The following is a 19,546-nucleotide window of genomic DNA, read 5'->3' as shown; positions in this document are numbered from 1 at the left end:
GGCCGTTCACGATGTGTGTTCCGCGCGGTGGTGACATGGCTCTACGTGCGCGACGCGCCGAGGGCTCTCCTGCTTTCCCTCGGGTGGATCACCTTCGGAGTCCGGACACTGGAGCTGGGGTCAGAGGTCTGTGCGCCCCTGCCCCTTGGGCAGGAGCCTCTGGGACGGGTTTCCGCCCCCCCACGCCCCTCCCCGCCCTCGGCCTGGCCCCGCCCCGCCCCTACCGGCCCCGCCCCCTTGCAGCCCCCAGCCTCCTGCTGCAGTGCCAGCGCCACAAGGCCTTCTGGGGCCCCTGGAGGCAGGCAGGGCCCACAGGAGGCTTCCGGCCTCCCGAGTCCACCCCCACTTCCGGGGCTGACCTGGACCCGGCCAGAAACAGGTCGCCGTGTGGTGCTCTCACATCTACAGGGCGTGCTGCCCGGAGTCCCTTGGTTGGTGGCATTGCGCCCTCAGTCCTCCTGTGTACGCGGGAACATGTGTTTGGGGCAGAGTCCGGCAGAGGGCTGGTTTGGTTGAGGGTCCGAGGCGCGTTGTGTGGCTCACTCCCCGCGACGTTGCCCCTCACGGGAGGCTGCAGCGCTGGGTGGACGGTGAGGCCCTGGGCGACAGCGGTCGCGTGGTTCAGGAGCCTGGGACAGAGCCTGTCCCAAGTCAGCTGCCTCCCCTCCGAGGCTCCCGTGTGGGTGCCGTTATCTCATGGTGCAGGCGGGGCACGGCCGCTCTCCACACCTGCGCCCCCGCTCCCAGGGCGGGAAGAGACCCCTGGCCCCTAGATGGGGTGGGCGTTTCCAGCCGCAGAGCACGAGCATTCGCAACCGTGGACACAGTCCGCCCTGTAGCTGTTTCTGAGGAGCCATGGCCCCCGCAAAACCCTGCTGGTGCCGGACTGCTCCTGCCCACACAGCTGAGGTCATGGACTGTGGCTTGCGCTCCCTCAGGCCGGCCCTTGCCTGCGCTTCTGGGGACTTGCCAGACGGGATCTGGCTGCACCTGCTGCTCAGTGTTCACCTGCAGGGCCCACCTCATGTGGTCTGGGCACCCCAGGATCATGCAGACTCAAATGGGAACCCGCACCTGAGTCGGGGCATGCTGGGGGTGCCCTCAGACCCTGCTGGCCTGTCGTGGGCGGGGACACTGCACCCAGCCTCCCCTCGCCTGCCCCCCTGCATGTAGAAGGAAGCCTTGTGCCCAGTCAGGGTGGTCTCCTCCCATGATGTCTCTTGGATGGCATCCCTAGTGGGCTGTGCGTGGGCCTGGCACATGCACCCACCTTTAAGCCCACCTTGAGTGCCCGCATCAGTCAGCACCTGTGGCCCCCAACCCTCAGCTGGTTCTGGCCCTGATGGACCCCAGTGGCATGTGACTGGGTCCAGGGTGGGCGGGGCTGTGCACGTAGGATCCACAGGACTCTGCCAAGCTGTCCATGGTCTGCCTGGACACCTGTCAGCCAAGGGGACATTTCTGTTGATTGGGAGGACACCCCAGCCCTGACCTGGGGAGCAGATGTGGGGGCAACGGGTACCCCGAGGGCAGACCCTGAGATCAGGAGACCCCTTGAAGGTGGAGAAGGAGACATGGTGCTCCAGAGATCACACCAAGAGGTGGTGGTGGGTGGTGGGTGGTGGAGGGAGGCTGAGGGCCTGGAGCTTGGACTCCATCCCTGGCTTCCAGGAACCATAGGGAGGAGCCGGCGTGTGGGGGAGCAGGAAGCCGTACTTTCCCATCAGCAGAGCCCATTCTCAGGTTGAATGGAGTCAGCCTGCGAGCGCAGCACCCAGCATGCAGCACCCAGCTTCCTGCATCCGAAAGCCTGTTGCGCGCTCATCACTTATTTACACGGAGTCTGTGGCACGTGCTGTTGCCATGGGATTTCTTAGTGGACCCACTGTGGGATTTCCGTGTTGGGCGCCTGTCCCCAGCACCGTGCCGGACAGACCTCAGGATTCTCAAAGACACTTTTAAGCCTGTTTTGGAAAGTTATTGTCAGTTCAGTTTCTTCGATAGATGTAGTCTAATTTGATTACTTATTTCTCCTTGTGTGAGTTTTGGTAGATTGAATCCTTCAAGGAATAGGTTTTTCCATCTAGGTTATTAAATGTGTGGGCATAGTGTTGTTCATAAGATTCCTTTACTGTCCTTTAACGCCCGAGAGATCTCTCGTGACGGCCCTGCTCACACTCCCGCTGTTAGTAATACAGGTCTTCCCTCGTTTTCTGTTAACGTGGGTAGAGCATATCAATAGATTGTTCTCTTCAATCATCTTTTGCTTTCCTTGACTTTTCTCTGTTTGATGTTTTCAATTTCATTGATTCTGCTCTAATTTTCATTATGTCTTCTGCTTACTTTAGACTTTCTTTTCTTTTTCTGTGGATTTTTTCTTTTTCTAGTTTCCTCAGGTGTAAGTGATGGTTGGATTTAGACATTCTTTTGTAACATTTGCATTCAGTGCTATAAATCACTCTTTAAGCACTGCTTTCACTGAATCCCACAAATTTTGCTAAGTATTTCATTTCTATTTAGTTAAAAATATATTATTATTTAGTTACATTTATTTATTTTTGCGAGACAGAGTGAGAGCACGAGCGGGGAAGGGGCAGAGAGAGAAGGAGGGAATCTGAAGCAGGCTCCATCCAGGCTCGGAGCAAGCGCTCAGAGCAGAGCCCGATGCGGGGCTTGAACCCACAAGCTGTGAGATCATGACCTGAGCCGAAGTCAGATGCTCCACCGACTAAGCCACCCAGGTGCCCCAGAAATGTTTAAAAATTTTTCCTCAAATTTGATCTCTGTGTTATCTGGAAGAGTGTTATTCAATCTTCCAAGTTTAGAGTTGTCCAGATACTTTGTGTTATTGATTTCTAGTGTAATTCCATTGTGGTGTGAGAGTATCCTTTGCACAATTTCTTTAAATTTGTTCAGGTGTGTTTTGTGGCTGAGAACATGACCTCTTTTGGTAAATGTCTGTGTGAGCTGGAGAGGAATGTTTACTCTGCCTTTGTTGCTTAAGTATTCTCTAAGTATCGATCCGCCCCGGCTGACTGATGGCGGTGTTCAGCTCGGCTGTGTCCTTACTGATACTTGTCGGCTGACGCTGTTAACGGCTGATAGAGGGTGTGGAAACTGCCAGGACAGCACATCTGGTTTCCTTTCTATTAGTTTGTGCCTCGTGTAGCTTGATGCTCTGTTATGAGGCGCGTGAAGGATTTTCAGGTCTTCTTGGAAAACTAACCCTTTCTTATTAGATAACGCTCCACCCTCTTATCCCAGTGAGTTTTCTTGCTCCAGAGTTTACCTTGTCTGAGATTAGTATCGTTACTCTGGTTTTCCTGTGATTTGTGTCACTATGGTTTAACTTTCTTCATCCCTTCCCCCCGCTTAAAACATTGTCATTTTTATTTATGTACTAAGTTTTTAAAAATTCTTTTCTGAAAAACATTTTATTTTTAAGTAATTTTTATACCCAACACAGGGCTCAAACTTACAACCCTGTTCTGGGCGCCCGGGGGGCTCAGTCGGTTAAGCGTCCGGCTTCGGCTCGGGTCATGATCTCACGGTTTATGGGTTCGAGCCCCACGTCGGGCTCTGTGCTGACAGCTCGGAGCCTGGAACCTGCTTCGGATTCTGTGTCTCCCACTCTCTCTGCCCCTCTCGCTACTTGCCCCCTGTCTCTCTCTCTCTCTCTCAAAAATAAATAAACGTTAAAAAATTTAAAAACAAAAAGTCAAATGTTCTACTGACTGAGCCAGCCAGGCACACCGAAACTTGTTTTGTTTTTCCCACAGGCACAAAGACATTCCCCTCCCCTCCCCCACACCATCACTCTACTTTTAGTCTATCTGTATTTTTATATTTAGAGCAGGTTTCCGATAGACTATATACAGTAAAGTCCTGCTTTTCCTCTCACCCTTACGGTCTCTGTCTCTTTGTATGTTTAGACGACTGGTAATTATGATGACCACTGATAATGCTGGATTAGTATCTACCGTATTTGTTTCTCTTTCTCTTTCTTGTCCCTGTTCTTTGTTTTGGTTTTTGTCTTCTGCTCTTTTTCTGCCTTCTCTGGTTTTAATCAAGCATTTTACATGATTTCATTTCTTTTTCCGCATCTCGTTTATCAATAGTATTTCTTTTTTAACTTTTTAAATGTTGTAGCAGCTGCCCTTGTGTTTACTGTACATACAGTATGGCTAAGCCAGGCCCACTTGCAAATATACTGTTATAGCAATATAAACGCCTTTTTAATTTTTTTAATGTTTGTTTATTTTTGAGAGACAGCGTGAGCAGGGGAGGGGCAGAGGGAGAGGGAGACACAGAATCCGAAGCAGGCTCCAGGCTCAGAGCGGTCAGCACAGGGGCTCGAACTCACTTCCTGCGAGATCATGACCTGAGCTGAAGTCACAGGCTTAACTAACTGAGCCCCCAGGTGCCCCAGGATGAGCTCTTTCCAACAGCATTCCCAATTCTTATACAAGAGCTGTCATTCATATAATTTATCCCTAAGCTATAATCAACACATGTGGCTCTCTTATTTTGAACAAATTACTTGTTACAGCAATAAGAATAAGAAAATATTTTACTCCCCTTAATTTATACCTTCTCTAACACTCATCTTTTCTTTATGAAGATCCAGATCTGTGACCTATATTCTTTCCTTCTCTCTGAAGATATTTTAACATTTCTTGCAAGGCTGGCCTTCTGGTGACAAATCCCCTCAACTGTTTGTCTGAGAAAGTCTTTATTTCTTTTTTACCTTTGAAGGATACATTTTCAGGATACAAATTCTGGGTGGTTTTTTTTTGGTCAACAATTTAAATGTTTCATTCTACTCTTCCTGTTTGCATGGTCTCTGAGCAGAAGCTCTAATTCTTACCCTTGCTCTTCTGCAGCCCCTCTGGCTTTTTTTATTTTCAAGATTTTCTCATTTTGATTTTCTGCAGTTTGAAATGTGATACGCCAAGGTGCAAATTTATTTGGTATATAGTCTGCTTGGTGTTCGCTGAGCTTCCTGGATCTGGGCTTGGTGCTCGCTGAGCTTCCTGGATCTGGGCTTGGTGCTCGCTGAGCTTCCTGGATCTGGGCTTGGTGCTCGCTGAGCTTCCTGGATCTGGGCTTGGCGTCTGGAATTAATTTTGGCCATTATTACTTGAGCGCTATCCTCAGTTCCTCTCTTTTGTCTCCTTCTGGCCTTGGATTTTTCTGGCCCATGTTTTTCTTCCTTTTCGCTCTTTGTTCTTCAGTTTTGGAAGTTTCTGTTGACCTGTCTTCATGCTCACACGTCCTTACGTTGGCCTTGGCCAGTCGGTGCCGAGCGCCTTGAAAGCATTTTCTGTTGCGGTGGTTTTGATGACTAGCGTTTCCTCTTGTTTCCTCCTCTGATTTCCCATCTTTCTGTTTTACGCCACCCGTCTGTGCTCACCTGCTGTCCACCTTTCCACGAAAGCCCTCACGGATTAATCCCAGCCGTTGTAGATTCCTGATCTGATCATTCTGAGGTTTCTGCCATACCTGGTTCTTAGGCTTTCTCTTCCTCTTCAAGCTGTATTTTGATCCTGTGTGCCTTGTCATTTTATTGCAAAAACTGTTTTAAAGACAAGAAAACGGTACCTCTCAGATGCTACCATCTTAGAGGGGCTCACTTGTAACCTCTGTACACGTTTGCGTCTCTCCTGGGTGAGTCGGTGTGTTTTCCCCCACATCACAGCATAAATGTGTCCCGGTCAGTAAAGCACTCGGGTGCATCATGGTCCATTAGGTGGGTCCTGACCTAACAGCTCCCCTGCTGTTGGATTCTTTGGTCCATGAGGTTTTGGTCTCTGCTGTTCCCACTGCTTGTGGACAGGGGTGCTGAGGGAGGCCCAGAGGGGCCGTGCCCAGGCCAGCTTCCTCCCCTGCCTGCCCCCGCCATCCTAATGCTGCCGCGGCCCGGTTGGAGCCCAACTCGCAGTGTCCTTGGCTGCATACCAGCCAGGTGGACATCCCAGAGAGGCCCCAGGCCTGACATCTGCTAGGACACTTGTGGTCCCCAGGCTGCTGGACTGCCTCTTGGTCAGGGTGAGCAGACGCTGTGTTGGCCGGGGAGGAGGGCTGCCACCCTAGACATCAGCACTGAGGCCCCACCACGGAGGGAAGGCTTGGAGGCCTCAGACACTGGTGGCATCTCTCATCACCAGGCTGGGGTTGGGGGGCATGCTGCTGACGTGACTCCCAAGGGGAGGCGGGGTAGAGGTTGCAAGCTGCCAACCAGCATGCCTGTTGGGCTCATGATGTTGGTCCATGGCGGTTTCAAAACCAGTTCCATTAGCTGTGATATATGGAAGTCAGAGATTTTACCTAAAGATGTGCATTTACAGATTTTCTTGAGAAGCCAGGGGATCTGACGGTACTCAGGGCACATCTGCAGGGCGCCCGGTGGGCCTGCGTTGCCCGCCGGCTGCCATGCCCTCTGCTCCTTGCTGGGCTGAGTGGGGGCTGCACCTCTGTCCCCACCCCTGTCCACTCCCTCCCTGGGGGCTGTGTCCCCGTGCACAGATGGTCAGGGCCTGTTTGGCAGGTTGTTCTAGGTGACTCCCAGGTGCCCGCTGTGCAGCAACGTGCTTGGTCTCTGCAGCCCTGTGATCGCAGGAGCTTCTGATGCCCCCTTCCCTAGGGTACCCAGAACAGCACCAACCGTGATGTGTAGAAGGTGGGAACGTAGGCTGGGTGGGCACATTGTCCACACTTGGCCTCCGTGTCTTCACGTCACGAATGAAAAGCCTGGACAGGATGGAGTCGTACTGAGGGTCCTTTCACTTCTCGTGCTGCCGGAGCCTTAGCTTCTCGCCCACTTGAAACTGCTCTTGGAAGGTCCTGGCCGCTCACCACAAGCACGGATCAACACTTGCACTTGACCTGCATGCTCTATAGGTTTATTTTGAGAGTCAGAAGAGTGTTTTTTAAAAACTGTGCATACAAAAATCGAAAAAGCTCTGCTTATTGTGATTATAGTTCTTTAAATTTTTTGAAGGAAGACAGTAATGTGCATACACAGGAAAAAATTCAACAGTCAAAAACTTGTGTCCAGTGACAAGTCTGTCCCCTCGCTGCTGACCACCAGTCCAAGAGATGGCCACTGGCGTCAGGTTTCTGAGTCTTCCCAGAACGTGCTGGTCACAGAGGGGCATGATTACGCGTTTCCAATAGTTCCCGACAAGAAAATGGGTGTGCACCGCACACACTGCAGCTTACGCCCTCTGTGAACAGTAAGTATGCCCTGGGGACTTCCGGGTCAGCGAGGGAAGGGCCGGTGCACCCCGAGGTTGTTCTGGGTCAGCAGGTAGGGTGTGTACTTCTCGGCTTTCCAGATATGTACCTAAGCTTTTCACGGATGGACGGCTGGCTGTGGCTGCTGTAGGTGTGCACTTCACAGCTGCGCCTGTGTGCCTGGACGTTTCTGCGAAGGCCGCAGGCAACGGTGTGTGTGCCCTTCTGGGCCAGCACCTCCCACCTCAGAGGCTGTGCCCCTGTGTTTCTGCTGGGGACACAGGGGGACGCCGTCTGCGTGCCCTGCCACCACGTGCCCGGCAGCCCCCAGGCCGCGCAGCCGCTGGGTGGGATGCTCGCGGCCGGGTTGCACATCTTACTGTAAGTGCTGTTGCGTTTCTTCTCATGCTGAAAAGCCGTATTTTTATGTGAAGTATTCACTTAACGTCGTGATTTAAACCATTGGTCAGCAGACCTCGTTGTGTGTTTTCTCCCACACACAAAAGACAAGGTCTTCCTGCCGTTTACTGCATCCTCGATGGACAGTCCGCACCGGACCGAGGCTTCCCTGAGGCACACAGGACTCCACAGAAAGCAGCCATTGGTTTGAGGACTTGGTATCTTTCGCTCCTGGTGCTGCTGTTCATCGTTTGGGATTATTTGCATCTTTGCATCCAGGAGGCTGGTGGCAGGGCACCCTTGGAGGGCCATGGGGAGGTGTCCCACTTGGCTGCATCTCTCTGACGTGTGAGAAGGGCCAGGTTCTCCCTTAGGGACCAGGGGCAGCCCTGAGGTGGCCTTGGTTAATTAGAGCCTGTGTGCCCCGTTTACTTCTCTCCACCAAACACCTAGCTGAACTAAACCTACACATGTGGTTTTGTGCTTTTAAATGCTTTTGGAGTAGGATTTTATGGAGGCCACCCTTGGGAGTGCACTGCATTGTTTCAGTTAAGTCCATATGAGTGACTTGGGCCCTTGAGGGACGAAGATGTTGTTGGTGATGATGAAGATGGTGATGGTGGTGATGATGGTGATGCTAGTGATGATGGTGGTGGTGATGATTATCGTGACATTGGCGATGATGATGGTGGTGGTAATAGTGGTGATGACATGCTAATGGTGATGGGAGTGGTGATGACGATGATGGTGGTGATGGTGGTGATGACGGTGATGATAGTGGTGATGGTGGTGATGATGGTGGTGATGGTGGTGATGATACTGGTGATGGTTGTGGTGATGGTGGTGATGATGGTGATGATAGTGTTGACGGTGGTGATGGTGGTGATGACGGTGATGATAGTGGTGATGGTGGTGGTGATGGTGGTGATGATGGTGGTGGTGGTAATAGTGGTGATGACATGCTAATGGTGATGGGAGTGGTGATGATGATGGTGGTGGTGACGGTGGTGATGGTGGTGATGATTATCGTGACATTGGCGATGATGATGGTGATGGTAATAGTGGTGATGATGATGGTGGTGGTGACGGTGGTGATGGTGGTGATGACGGTGATGATAGTGTTGACAGTGGTGATGGTGGTGATGATGGTGATGATACTGGTGATGGTTGTGGTGATGGTGGTGATGATGGCGGTGGTGGTAATAGTGGTGATGACATGCTAATGGTGATGGGAGTGGTGATGACAATGGTGATGGTGGTGGTGGTGATGAGGATGACAATGGCTGTAACAGGCAGGAAACTGTTTATAGGACACTCCACTATACCAGAGATTATGCTGGTGTTATACATCCAGACCCTCTGGAACTCACCTCTCCCACCAGCAAGGGCTAGGAGAATAGTTCTTTTGTTTGTTTTAGAGGCTATTTTCGTCTCTTCTGAGCACCCACTTCTTCCCCAGAGCCCTGTTATCTCTGGCTATGCAATAGTCACACCAAAGCCTAGTGACTTCAGACAATAATCACGTTGTTTTTTCCTGTGAGTCTGTATATTGGACTCGGCAAGCAGACTGCACCCGAATCCGTGAACTCCTGTCCCTGCTCTGTGGCCAGGTCCTCAGGAGGGCCAGGTGGAAGCTGTGGTCTGTGACCCTGGGGCTCCCCAGCACACTGCAGGAAGGGGAGCAGGTGTCCCAGCACCCCGTGCACACGTGCCCCCGGTGGGCGGGGCTCTCGTGGCCAGGCCCCTGCTCCCTCTGTTCCTCTTTGTGACTTGTTCTCTGGAAGCCCGGCCGCATCGGGGGTCTGGTCCTGTCTGCACCCCAGCCCCAGGCAGTGGGCTTCCTTGGCCGAGAGGGAGCTGCGGGGCTGCTGGGCCTGGGCTGCCCATCTCTGCCCCCTCCACCTCTTCCCATGTGGTCCCGGCAAGCCCAGGCCTCTCTGGGCCTCAGTTCCCCCTGGCACCTGGTGCTTGAGGCTCTGAGGGAGGTGCAATCAGCAAACTCCATGGACAGCTGCTGCCCAGTTGCGTCCTGAGCGGTCCCTGCCCACTGCGTGTGGCCTGGGAGCTGCCACGTCCTTTCTCACGCCGTGGTGGATCCCTTCACGTGGAGATGGCCACGTGGCACCTGGGCCCGTGGCTGAGTGCTCAGGGACTTAGCTGGTGTTGGCACAGTTAGGGTCTCAAGGACTGTCTTGAGTTTGACACGGGGCGAATGACCGTCTTGAAGCTGAGAGATGACTGAGTTGTGTCCCCATGGCCGCCCCATGCGGAAGTCACAATGACCAGTTTCTGGGCCTCTCCGGAGACCGGCAGGCAGCAACAGGGGGAGCAGGGCAGTCCTGAAAGGGTGGCTTGACATGGGGTGAGGCTGCCACCAGGGAGAGGGCAGAGGAGGGAGGGAAGTCACTGTGGCCGCCGGTCGGAATGGAGGACACCTGCACTGCTCTCTGGTGCTCCTGGCCGCTCAGACCGCCTGCAGGTGTCTGCCAGCCCGCCCCTCCCCCCAGCAGCCCCCTGGGGGGCACCCGGCGGCTCCAGGCTGGGGGTCCCAGCTTCCCTGCGGGTGGACAGCTCAGGAGGCCTTCTCCTGGGGCCCCGGGACCTGGGAAAGAGGGAGGAGCTGAGCTAGGGAGGGTGCGGGGGAGACTTTCAGGATACAGCAGGGCCTTGCTGCCTCTCACCGCGGGGAGGCACGCTCGGTTCAGGACAGTGTATGTGCTATCGCCGGCGTGAGGCGTGGGGAGCCCTCCCGGGGCGGCAGTGCCCCCCGCTATAGTCTTAGTGTCTGCAGCTCTTAAGTGTCAGACTCCAGCGCGTGGGCAGCCCGAGTCTGATCGGCTGTGTAACGTTTCTGCTGGGCGTCCGACCTCCTGGCGGCAGTTTGCTACTCCGGATTTCTGCTATTTTAAGTAATCATGGACGACCCACTTTGCGCGTCAATCTTGTGTGCATTTCTACTTTTTGCCTGAGGACAGGTGTGTGGCTGTGGAGTCCAGGCCTGGAGAGTAGAGACCTTTAGAAAGCTGGTGGCGGGAGCTCAGCAGGCGCCCTCCTCTGCGGGTCCTGCCATGGCAGGTGCCCTGCTCGTGTTGTGACAGCTCGACATTGCCCCCGCTGAGCTCCCGGGGGCCTCGTGAGGGCAGGGCTGTGCCCACCCCTCCCCGCTGCAATTAAATGGGGCCACTTCCTTTTTTTCCTGAGGCTCCTCCTTCCTGTAACGGAAACAATTAATGTCAGGACAGGGTTACAGAACTTGTGGCTTAGGTTGAATCAACACTGTTGACGGCAGTAATAGAAAAAGCCAGGTGCAGTTTAATTGTGGCTTCAGGACGTAATTCATAAACCCTAGCAGTGCGGTGTGGGGTCTCTAGGCTGGGCAGGAGCTCTGTGTGCAGGGTCCTAACCCTGGGGTTCCATGAAATGCTGCCGGCTGGAGGGCAGAGCAGGGGGGGCCCATGGGACGACCTTGGAAAAGGTTAAATGATGATTGGATTTTGTCTCCCTGAACACACATGTACACATACCACACACGCACAGGAATGTGCACACCCACACCCACACACTGACATGCAGTACATGCCAGGCACAAGTGCGTGTGCACACAGGCATACATTCACATACACATGTACAGGCACAGCACCACACACACCCACACCCACACATGCACACAGTCACCCACACATGCACACACAGTCACATGCAACACAGTCACACGCACACACACAGTCATGCACACCCACACAGTCACACACACACACAGTCACCCACAGCCACATCCACAGCCACACACACATGCACACACAGAGTCACACACACTCACAACCATGCACACCCACACAGTCACACACACAGTCACACACACATGCACATACAGAGTCACACACACTGTCACACAGCCATAACCATGCACACCTACACAGTCACACACACACGCACACACAGTCACACACACGCACACATAGTCACACCCATGCACACCGACAGTCCCCCCACAGTCATCCACAGTCACCCACATAGCCACACACACATGCACACCCAGAGTCACACACACTGTTACATAGTCACAACCATGCACACCTACACAGTCACACACAGTCACACACGCGCACACACGGAGACCTAATTCTGGTTGAGCTCTCCCCCAGGAGGAACTGTGCACACCTTGTGCTTGAACGTGAGGACACCCTGGATTCTTTCCCCTCAGCACGTAAGGATGGACTCTGTTTTTCTGAGGATGGTCTAGTGGCAGCCTGGCCACACAGGTCCCTGAGCGCGTGGTGACAGGTTTGTTTCCCTGACTCTCAGGTTTGCGCGGCCACACGCCCGAGGGGCCAGCCCCAGCTCTGGCCTGTGGCCCGTGGCCCCCGTCGTGTGGAGCCTCCGCCTGCGTCTGGGACGTGCACCGGGTGTCCCGCCCGCCGAGGGCCTGGGTCTGTGCTGTCCCAGCACCGCCGCCCTGGGCCCCAGCTGGACATTGCCCCCGCTGAGCTCCCGGGAGCCTGCAAGCTGTGGAGACTCTCACTGCTGCAGCCTGTGTCCTGGGGTCCCGGGAGGGAGGGCAGGGTCAGCAGGGCCCAAAGCCATGGCTCTGGCAGGCTCCTAACCCACGCCGCTGCCTGCTGCCCCCAACCTGGGTGCGTGGCCTCCTGCCAAGGCCGCTGGGGCTAGGCCGCCTGGGTGGCCCCTGAGGCCCCTGTCCACCTGGGGCTGCTGCTCACACACATAGACAGTGCCATTGTGTGGCCGCCCTGTCCCTGCCGCTGAGGCTGTTCTTGATGGGTGACAGACCTATGTCCTAGGGTCCTATCCTGTGGTCCCACAACACCCCTCCAACCCCTGGTCTGCTGCCTCTGCCCCCCCCCCCCCCCCCCCCCCCCCCCCCCCCCCCCCCCCCCCCCCCCCCCCCCCCCCCCCCCCCCCCCCCCCCCCCCCCCCCCCCCCCCCCCCCCCCCGTCTCCCCCCCCCTCCCCTCCTCCCTCCCGCCACCCCTTCCCCTGTCCCTTTCCCCTTCCCTCCCCTTCCTCTTCTCTCCCTCCTCCCTCCTCATCCCTCCCTTCCCCCTCCTTCTTCCCCTTCCCTCCCCTCCCCCCTTTCTACCCCCCTCAGTGCCTTCTTCCTGCCCCCCACAGGCACCGCTTGGTTCACAGCTCCCAGCCTCACAGACCTTCTGGGGTCACGGCCTCTGCAGGGCCAGTGTCCCATGGGGACTGCCTTGTACAGACGCCACATGAGCGCGATGTGGGGATGGGACACAGCAGGCTGGCTTGCAGCTTATCTGCACCTCTTGTCCTGGATCCGTCCGGACCTCAGCCAGTAACTGAACCCCTGCTTGGGGCTGGAGCGTGCGGAGGCGCCAGTGCCTGCGTCCCATGCCCACTTTGGGAAGCCGGAGTCGGGTGTCTCCTCGCCCCTCCTTGGCACACCGGGCTCTCGGAGCCTCTGTCCCCCGCACGCACACCCACACAGGCGGGCGCAGGCAAGGCCTCGGGCGCCCAGCTGCGGACACGGCAGGACACGCGGGTGGTGGGCAGGCCGAGCCCCCACGTCCATCCAGAGAAGTCCTGGGGGGCCCAGCTCTTGTCCTGACCCAATAGCCGTCTCCACAGGGAGGTGACCTCCAAATCAGGGGGCCCGTATGGGGGCCGGGGGGCTACAGAGGGCATGGGTGGAGCCCACCCTCAGGCGTGTGCATGTTTGGGTTTTTGTTCCCACTCACCTCTCTGACCACCTGCGGCAGAGCCAGTGCAGGGTAACGAGAGGTGGCTGCTTCTGTTTTGTCTTTGAAAGGAAGACTGGGTGCACTGCGGGCCACGGACGCACGATGCCCGGGCACCTCCCAGCTCACAGCGAGCGTCGGGGGCACACCCCGGGGGCCTAAGGGCCTGGAGCACAGCGAGCCTCCTCCGGACTCCGCGCCCTTGCTGCTGGCTTTAGGGCAGGGAGCATGTTTGTGACTTTTCCACAGCTGCTGTTCTAGGACGCGGGGGTGATTTCCCCCATAGCTTCCCAGGAGGTGCTGCGGAAGCCCTAACTTCGGGTCGCAGGAGTCCTCCCCCCACTGTGGCCGCGTGCTCGCTGCTGGGAAGTTCACACTGACTGTGGGTCCTGGGACCCTGAGACACCGGAGTTCGGTGTGACCTCAGCCAGGGGGCTGGCTCTGGGACCTTGGCTTCTGAGCCAGGTGACCCTTGTCACGGTTACAGGCTCAGGCGGCAGGGCCCGGGTGGTGGTACGTGTTAGTCGTAGGGGGCTGCTGGCATCTCCCATTGGGGAGGGGCCTTGGCCGTGGCCCCAGCAATGCCCTGGGTCCAGGCCCTGGGTGGCCCTCCCAGGTGAGGGGCAGCCCCGAGGTGTCCTGGGTAGAACCAGGGGCCAGACCCCCACCCCTCCCTCTCCCTTTCGGTCTGGCCTCCCTGTGCAGGGCAGCAGATGGCTAGCTCATCTGGGCTCAGGTCGACAGCACCCCTGAGTGGAGGTGTGGTAACGAAGGAGCCCCCAGGGCTGGGAAGGGGCGTGGGCACGCACACGTTGTGGCCCCCGGGCCTCAGCTTGCTCACTTGTCGTGTGGTTCATGCCATGGCGCTTCCGGGGCCTGATGGGGCTTCTGGACATGTGGGACCAGTAGGCGGTGACTGAGTTAGGGCAGCTTAAGGCACGTTGAGGTCCCTCCTTGTGACCGGCTAGGGACTTAGCCCTCACCTCCTCTGTACTCTTAGAGCCAGGGCGGAGCCCCCTTGCACCGTGCGCCTGGCCCCGACCTACTGAAAGGGCCCCCACCTCTGTGGCTGAGTTTTGACCTCAGACCTTCTGTGTGCAGAGTGGGCTCTTTGTGTGTCCTTGGGGCCCTGTGGCCAGGCAGGAGTACGTGATGGGCCGTAGGCGCCCGTGGCCATTCCTGGGTGTCTGTTCCAGGAGTTGCTGGTGACAGGAGCAGTGTGTGGACATGCAGTGGACAGGGACTCCACGTGTGGACATGCAGTGTGGATGTGGGGTTTGGCCGTGAGGCGTGGCCTTGGGTGTGGATGTAGGATGTAGAGTCAGGGCATAGACCTGGGGTGTGGACTCTGGGTGTGGACGTTGGGTGTGGACTTAAGGTGTGGGGTGTGGACCTGGGGTGTGGACTCCAAGTGTGGATACAGGATGTAGAATTGGGGCGTGGATCTGGGGTGTGGACACAAAGTGTGGACAAGGGGTGTAGACTCAAGATGTGAACACTAGATGAACATGTGGGATGAGCACATGGCTGTGGATCTGGGGTCCAGTTTCTAGACCCAGTGGGACCGGAATATCTGTAGGGTTTTGCCTCTTGCTCAAGGGCACAACTCCTGGAGGGCAGGGGCCACAGGGCTCACTGTGTGCCCTGGGGAATCACCGCGGGCCCTGGGGCCTCAGCACGGGCCCTGCTCTGCCGTTGCTCAGCCCCTGCCGACCTCACATCAGTGTGATCTCTGATCAATGGATGAGCAAGCAGGCCAGCTGGCCCAGGGTCCGGGGTGCAGAGCTCTTTCTGTGAAAGGCAGGGGTGTTGGGGGCTAGGAGGGAGGGAGCAGAGGGGTCGGGCGGGTGCAGCAGCCCCAGGGGAGGGGCTGGTGACTTCAGATGACTAAGAATGATGAGCATCTCTCATGAGCTTGTGGGCATCAGCACCTCATCTGTGGAGAAATGCCTGGTCAGGCCCTTTGCCCGTTTAAAAGCTGATTTGTGGGGCTTTTTGGTGCCGAGCTACGAAGCTCTTTGCATCTCTGGACGCTAGACCCTCATCAGATACGTACTTTGCAAATACTCTCTCCCATTCTGAATGGCACCCTTTCACTTCATAGTGTCCTTCAGTGCACAGAAGTTCTACATGTTTATGATCCCCAGCTTATTTTTCTTTCGTTGCTTGTGTTTTTGGTGTCCTATTTAGGAATCCATGACCAAATCCACGGTCATGAAGGGGTACAGCAGCCCCCCATGGGGTCAGGAGGGGCCTGACCCATAGCCCTGAGCTGCCCATGGTGAAGTGGTGGGAGCAGCCCATTTCTGAGACCCCCTTGGCCTCTCTGGCTCTAGGTGACAGGACAGCAATGGCCCCATGCAGGCAGGCCTGCTGGACAGCCTGGTCCCTGTGTGTCCTGGTCATGAGTAGCAAGGCCAGCCTTGCCCCGCCCTCTTCCTCCTCCCCCGTCCTTTCCCTGTGGGCCGGTCCTTGCACACGTCTTCTCCCTCTGGGCTCAGACCACCGAGGCCCCTCCTGAGAGGCGAGCAGGAGCCGCCCCGAGCGCTGCCGGGCAAGTGCTTAGGAGCTGCACTCTGGCCACATCTGTGTTTCCTCCGTTCCAGCTGTGTGGGAGTGGAAGAGGAGGAGGCCCCGGACATTGACATTTACCACTGCCCGAACTGCGAGAAAACCCACGGCAAGTCGACCCGTAAGTAGGGGCCGCCCTGCTCAGCTCCCATGGCTGCTGGGCCTGGGGCCACCGCCCGCCCTGCTCACGGCCCCTGTGGACCGGTCACTGCTCCTCCCGGGCGGCTCCTGCCCACAGACGCCACTGAGGCCGCTTGGCTTGTGCTTTTAGAGGGGCCAGGCCCACCTGAGACGGGGACACCACGCAAGGGCTGGGAGTGCCTGTGTTGGGGACCTGCTGTCCCTTTTCCAGTGCCCCTTGCTGCCTGCTCTTCCCATGGGGGTGTGGCATATCCCGGGGGGGGCTCCTTTGGGAGCAGGCTCATCCACGGAGGCCCCCGGGAGCTCATGTCCCCACAAGGAGGTAAGGTCTGAGGCTGGGCCAATATAGGGGGTGTGCCCTGGTCTGCAGTGTCTTGGGAGGGGCCTTGCCTGGGGACAAGACACATGGCGTGGGCGTGTTAATGTGGCCTCTGGTTTCTGGCCCGGGTTTGGGGCGTGGGTGCTCAGAGAAGGTGCGGGCTGGACGCTGACCCCGGCTGGGTGCCCGATGAGAGCCTTGTCATCCTGAGTCCTGGGCTGGCTGGGGGGTGGGGGGAGGGAGGCCCACATCGGGCCCCAGGCCCCAGAAATCCTTTCACTCCCCCTTCAGAGGGAGTCCCCCCTGGTGCCCAGTCACAAGGCAGAGGCTGGCCCCCCGTCTCCTGTGGGGTGATCGCTGTGGATCCCAGGGAGGTTGAGACAGGGTGCCGGCACCCTGTTCTGTGGGGGAAGGCTGCCCAGGCAGTCTTGGGAGCTGTGCCCCGGTCTCTTGGGGAGCTGGGTGAGGCAGGTGGCTCACCTCTGGCCTGCACACCACGGTCACCGCGTGGCCGTGGGGCTTCACTGGCTGGGCTCCCAGCACGTGCTTATCACGCAGTAAAGCACCAATGCGTGAGAACAGCAAGAAGGTTCCTGGGTCCCTGACGTCCTGGTGCGCCGGGCGCTGGCGCTCACGATCAGCCTGCTGTGATTACCTGGAGATCATTCCGCTCGCTGCTTCACAGCGGACGCAGGAGGGTCACTGTCACCTCGTGGGTTAGCTGGCATCTCCACCTCATGATCCACGGAGAAGGCTTAGGGCCTCAGGGATGAACAGGGTGGGAGTTGGGGGGTCACACTCTGTGGCCCCGGGGCAGGACTGGAGCTAGGAGACCCCACCTGCCCCACAACAGAGCTGAGCGGCCTGAGGGACGGCGGGGCAGGGCCCTGTGGTCTGGGGGCTCTCGCGTGAACCTGGGCTCCGGCTGGGCTACCGCGGGGTGCCGAGGTGCGTGTCTGTGTCACACACAGTGTAACTTCAACACTGACGTGTGTCCTGGAAGCACCCTGCCCTGACCGGGAGCTGCCCACTCTTGGGAGCATGTGTGTCTCCTGACTGAGGCCCAGCCCCTGTGCTCCCCTGTGCTGAGGCTGAAAGCCAAGTGCGGGCGGCCCTTCCTGGCACTGTGGCGTGCCCGGCTGTGCGTGTGTGTACATGGTCATGTTTTGTGTGTGCACGAGTGTGTGCAGAAACGCTCGCATGTGCGTCCACGTGTGGGTGTGTGCATGAATGTGGGCATGCGTGTGCATAAGATTACGCACATGTGTGTGCATGTGTGTGCCTGTGCACATGTGCTTTATAAATCCTATTGCTACTGGAGGCCGTGTGCCCACAAAGGGCAGAGGTGCAGGGGCCAGCCCTGCCCACCACTGTGCACCCCGGTCACTGCCAGTCTGCACTTGAGATGCGTCCATGCCCAGACTGGAGCCCATCACTGTCCGTGACATGCTGGTCAGTTGGCCGCATCTGCTCCAGTCAGACCCTCCATGGTGAGGGCCCTCACTGTCCCCATGTCCCCAGGGGATCCCCCGAGGCCATGGGGTGTGCTGGGGGGCCCTGGGTGGGTTTGTGGCGATGAGCGTGGGGGCTCACAGATGCACAGACTTGGGGCCTGGCAAGGGGTCCCGGCTGCCAGGAGGGCTCCCAGGAGTGGAGGGCTCAGTCCTTACGGCGGCTCTGACCCTGCCCTGCCCGTCCAGCTCTGGCTGCTCCCCTGACGCTCCTACCCTTCCAGCCCCTGCGGCTGTGTGCCCTGGGGGGTGGGCACCCGACGCCCCCACGCCCCAGGCTCCCTCTGGGCAGATGTCAGAGGGGGGTGGGGCATCATGACGAGAGGGCACTGGCCTCGGTTCCCGGGGAGGGAAGGAGCTCCCTGGCCAGGGGTGCGCGAGGAGCCCCAGAGCCCGCCCTGCCTCCCTGGTGGTTCTGCGTGTGGCTGTCGCCCCAGCCCCGCGCTCCAGTCCCGGCGTCGGGTGGGCCAGTCTCTCCTCCAGGTGCTCCTCGATGTCCAGTCCTGAGTTAGGGCCCAGGAAGGCCACTGGCCCAGTCAGCACCTGCCTCCCAGGCCTGGGTCCTGGCGGGCCTGTGGGGGCGCTGCTGCTCCCCCCACTGCCCTTTAACCCTGCGCCTTTGTCACCTGACCATACCTGCCCTCCAAGACTCGGTTTCCCCACCCAGCCCTTGGGGGCCAGGGCCCTCCAGCCAGGTGTCTGTGTCCCTGTGCCATCTCATCCCCGTGCGACTGCACACCTGCCAGGGGAGACCTTGGGAAGTGGGGAGCGGGGCAGATATGGGTGCCAGCTTGGGAGAGCCTCGAAGGGCCCCCATGGGGTCCCCTCCACAACACCTCCCCTCTCCCAGCCTCTGCTGCCTCCCAGATGGCCCTGAGGGACCTGTGTCCCGCTGGTCTCCCCTGCCTGCGGTGTCACCCATGGCTGCCAGCATGTGGGCTGGACTCCTTTTCCGCCCCCTTCTCAATCCCTGGATGTGCTGGACCCCTCGTTAGTGATCAGGGGCCAGGCTCGCCGCCCACCGGGGGCAGCTGGATCGCCAAGGCCCACCCACCCCTCGGTGGCCATGCGTGGCTGCCCTGTTCCCCAGGCCCTTCGGTGTGGCGCGCCTGGTGGTGTCTGAAGCTCGGTGCGTGCGAGGTGGCCCAGGCTCACATCCTGATGCCGCTGCAGGCCCAGAAGAGGGATGATGATACGGAGGCTGGTTTCAGAGTCAGTGACCTGGGCCATCATCAGGGCGGTGGCCCCATCCCCAGGCCCTGCCTGGGCTGTGTGCACCCTCCCCGTCTGAGCCTGCTGGCTCTTCAGGAAGCAGGGACGGCCTTCAGGCCAGCTGTGGCATTGGTGACCCCGGTGCAGAGCTGGGTGCTCGGCAAGCACTTGCTAACCGCTGGGAAGAAGAGGCCTGAGCCAGGGTAGCCAGAGGCCCCAATGCAGCGCCCAGGAGCCCAGCCATTCACAGGCATCCCATGTGCCCACTAGTACCAGACTGTGCCAGGCACAGTGGGCGAGTGGGGAGAGCCCAAGGGCTCAGAGTGGGACGGAGCCCTGTGAACAAATGATTTCAGCCCAAGCAGCCTTGCCAAGAGGAGGGGCCGTGGGCACATGGTGTGCCCCACAGAGTGCCTGGGGTGGGCAGGGGTGCCGCACACA

General features: G+C 58.0%; 1 protein-coding gene across 2 annotated transcripts in view; it reads left to right on the top strand.

Annotated features, from left to right (window-relative positions):
* Positions 1-7,422: 7,422 nt before the first annotated feature.
* The window catches only part of PHF2 (PHD finger protein 2), a 44,712-nt gene continuing 32,588 nt past the window's right edge, over positions 7,423-19,546 (top strand). Inside the window, exons 1-2 of one of the 2 annotated variants that reach the window (XM_029921085.1) lie at positions 7,423-7,617; positions 15,958-16,043. In XM_029921085.1, the coding sequence (XP_029776945.1) occupies positions 7,589-7,617; positions 15,958-16,043 (115 nt within the window). In that variant the 5' untranslated portion in view covers positions 7,423-7,588. The remainder of the gene's footprint in view (positions 7,618-15,957; positions 16,044-19,546) is intronic. The other variant, XM_029921084.1, reaches the window with a different exon arrangement.

The sequence above is a fragment of the Suricata suricatta genome, chromosome 13 (genome assembly GCF_006229205.1).
Source record: "Suricata suricatta isolate VVHF042 chromosome 13, meerkat_22Aug2017_6uvM2_HiC, whole genome shotgun sequence".
Lineage (NCBI taxonomy): Eukaryota > Metazoa > Chordata > Mammalia > Carnivora > Herpestidae > Suricata > Suricata suricatta.
Note: the sequence above shows the minus strand (reverse complement) of the source record. Positions and strands in the feature narration are given on the sequence as shown.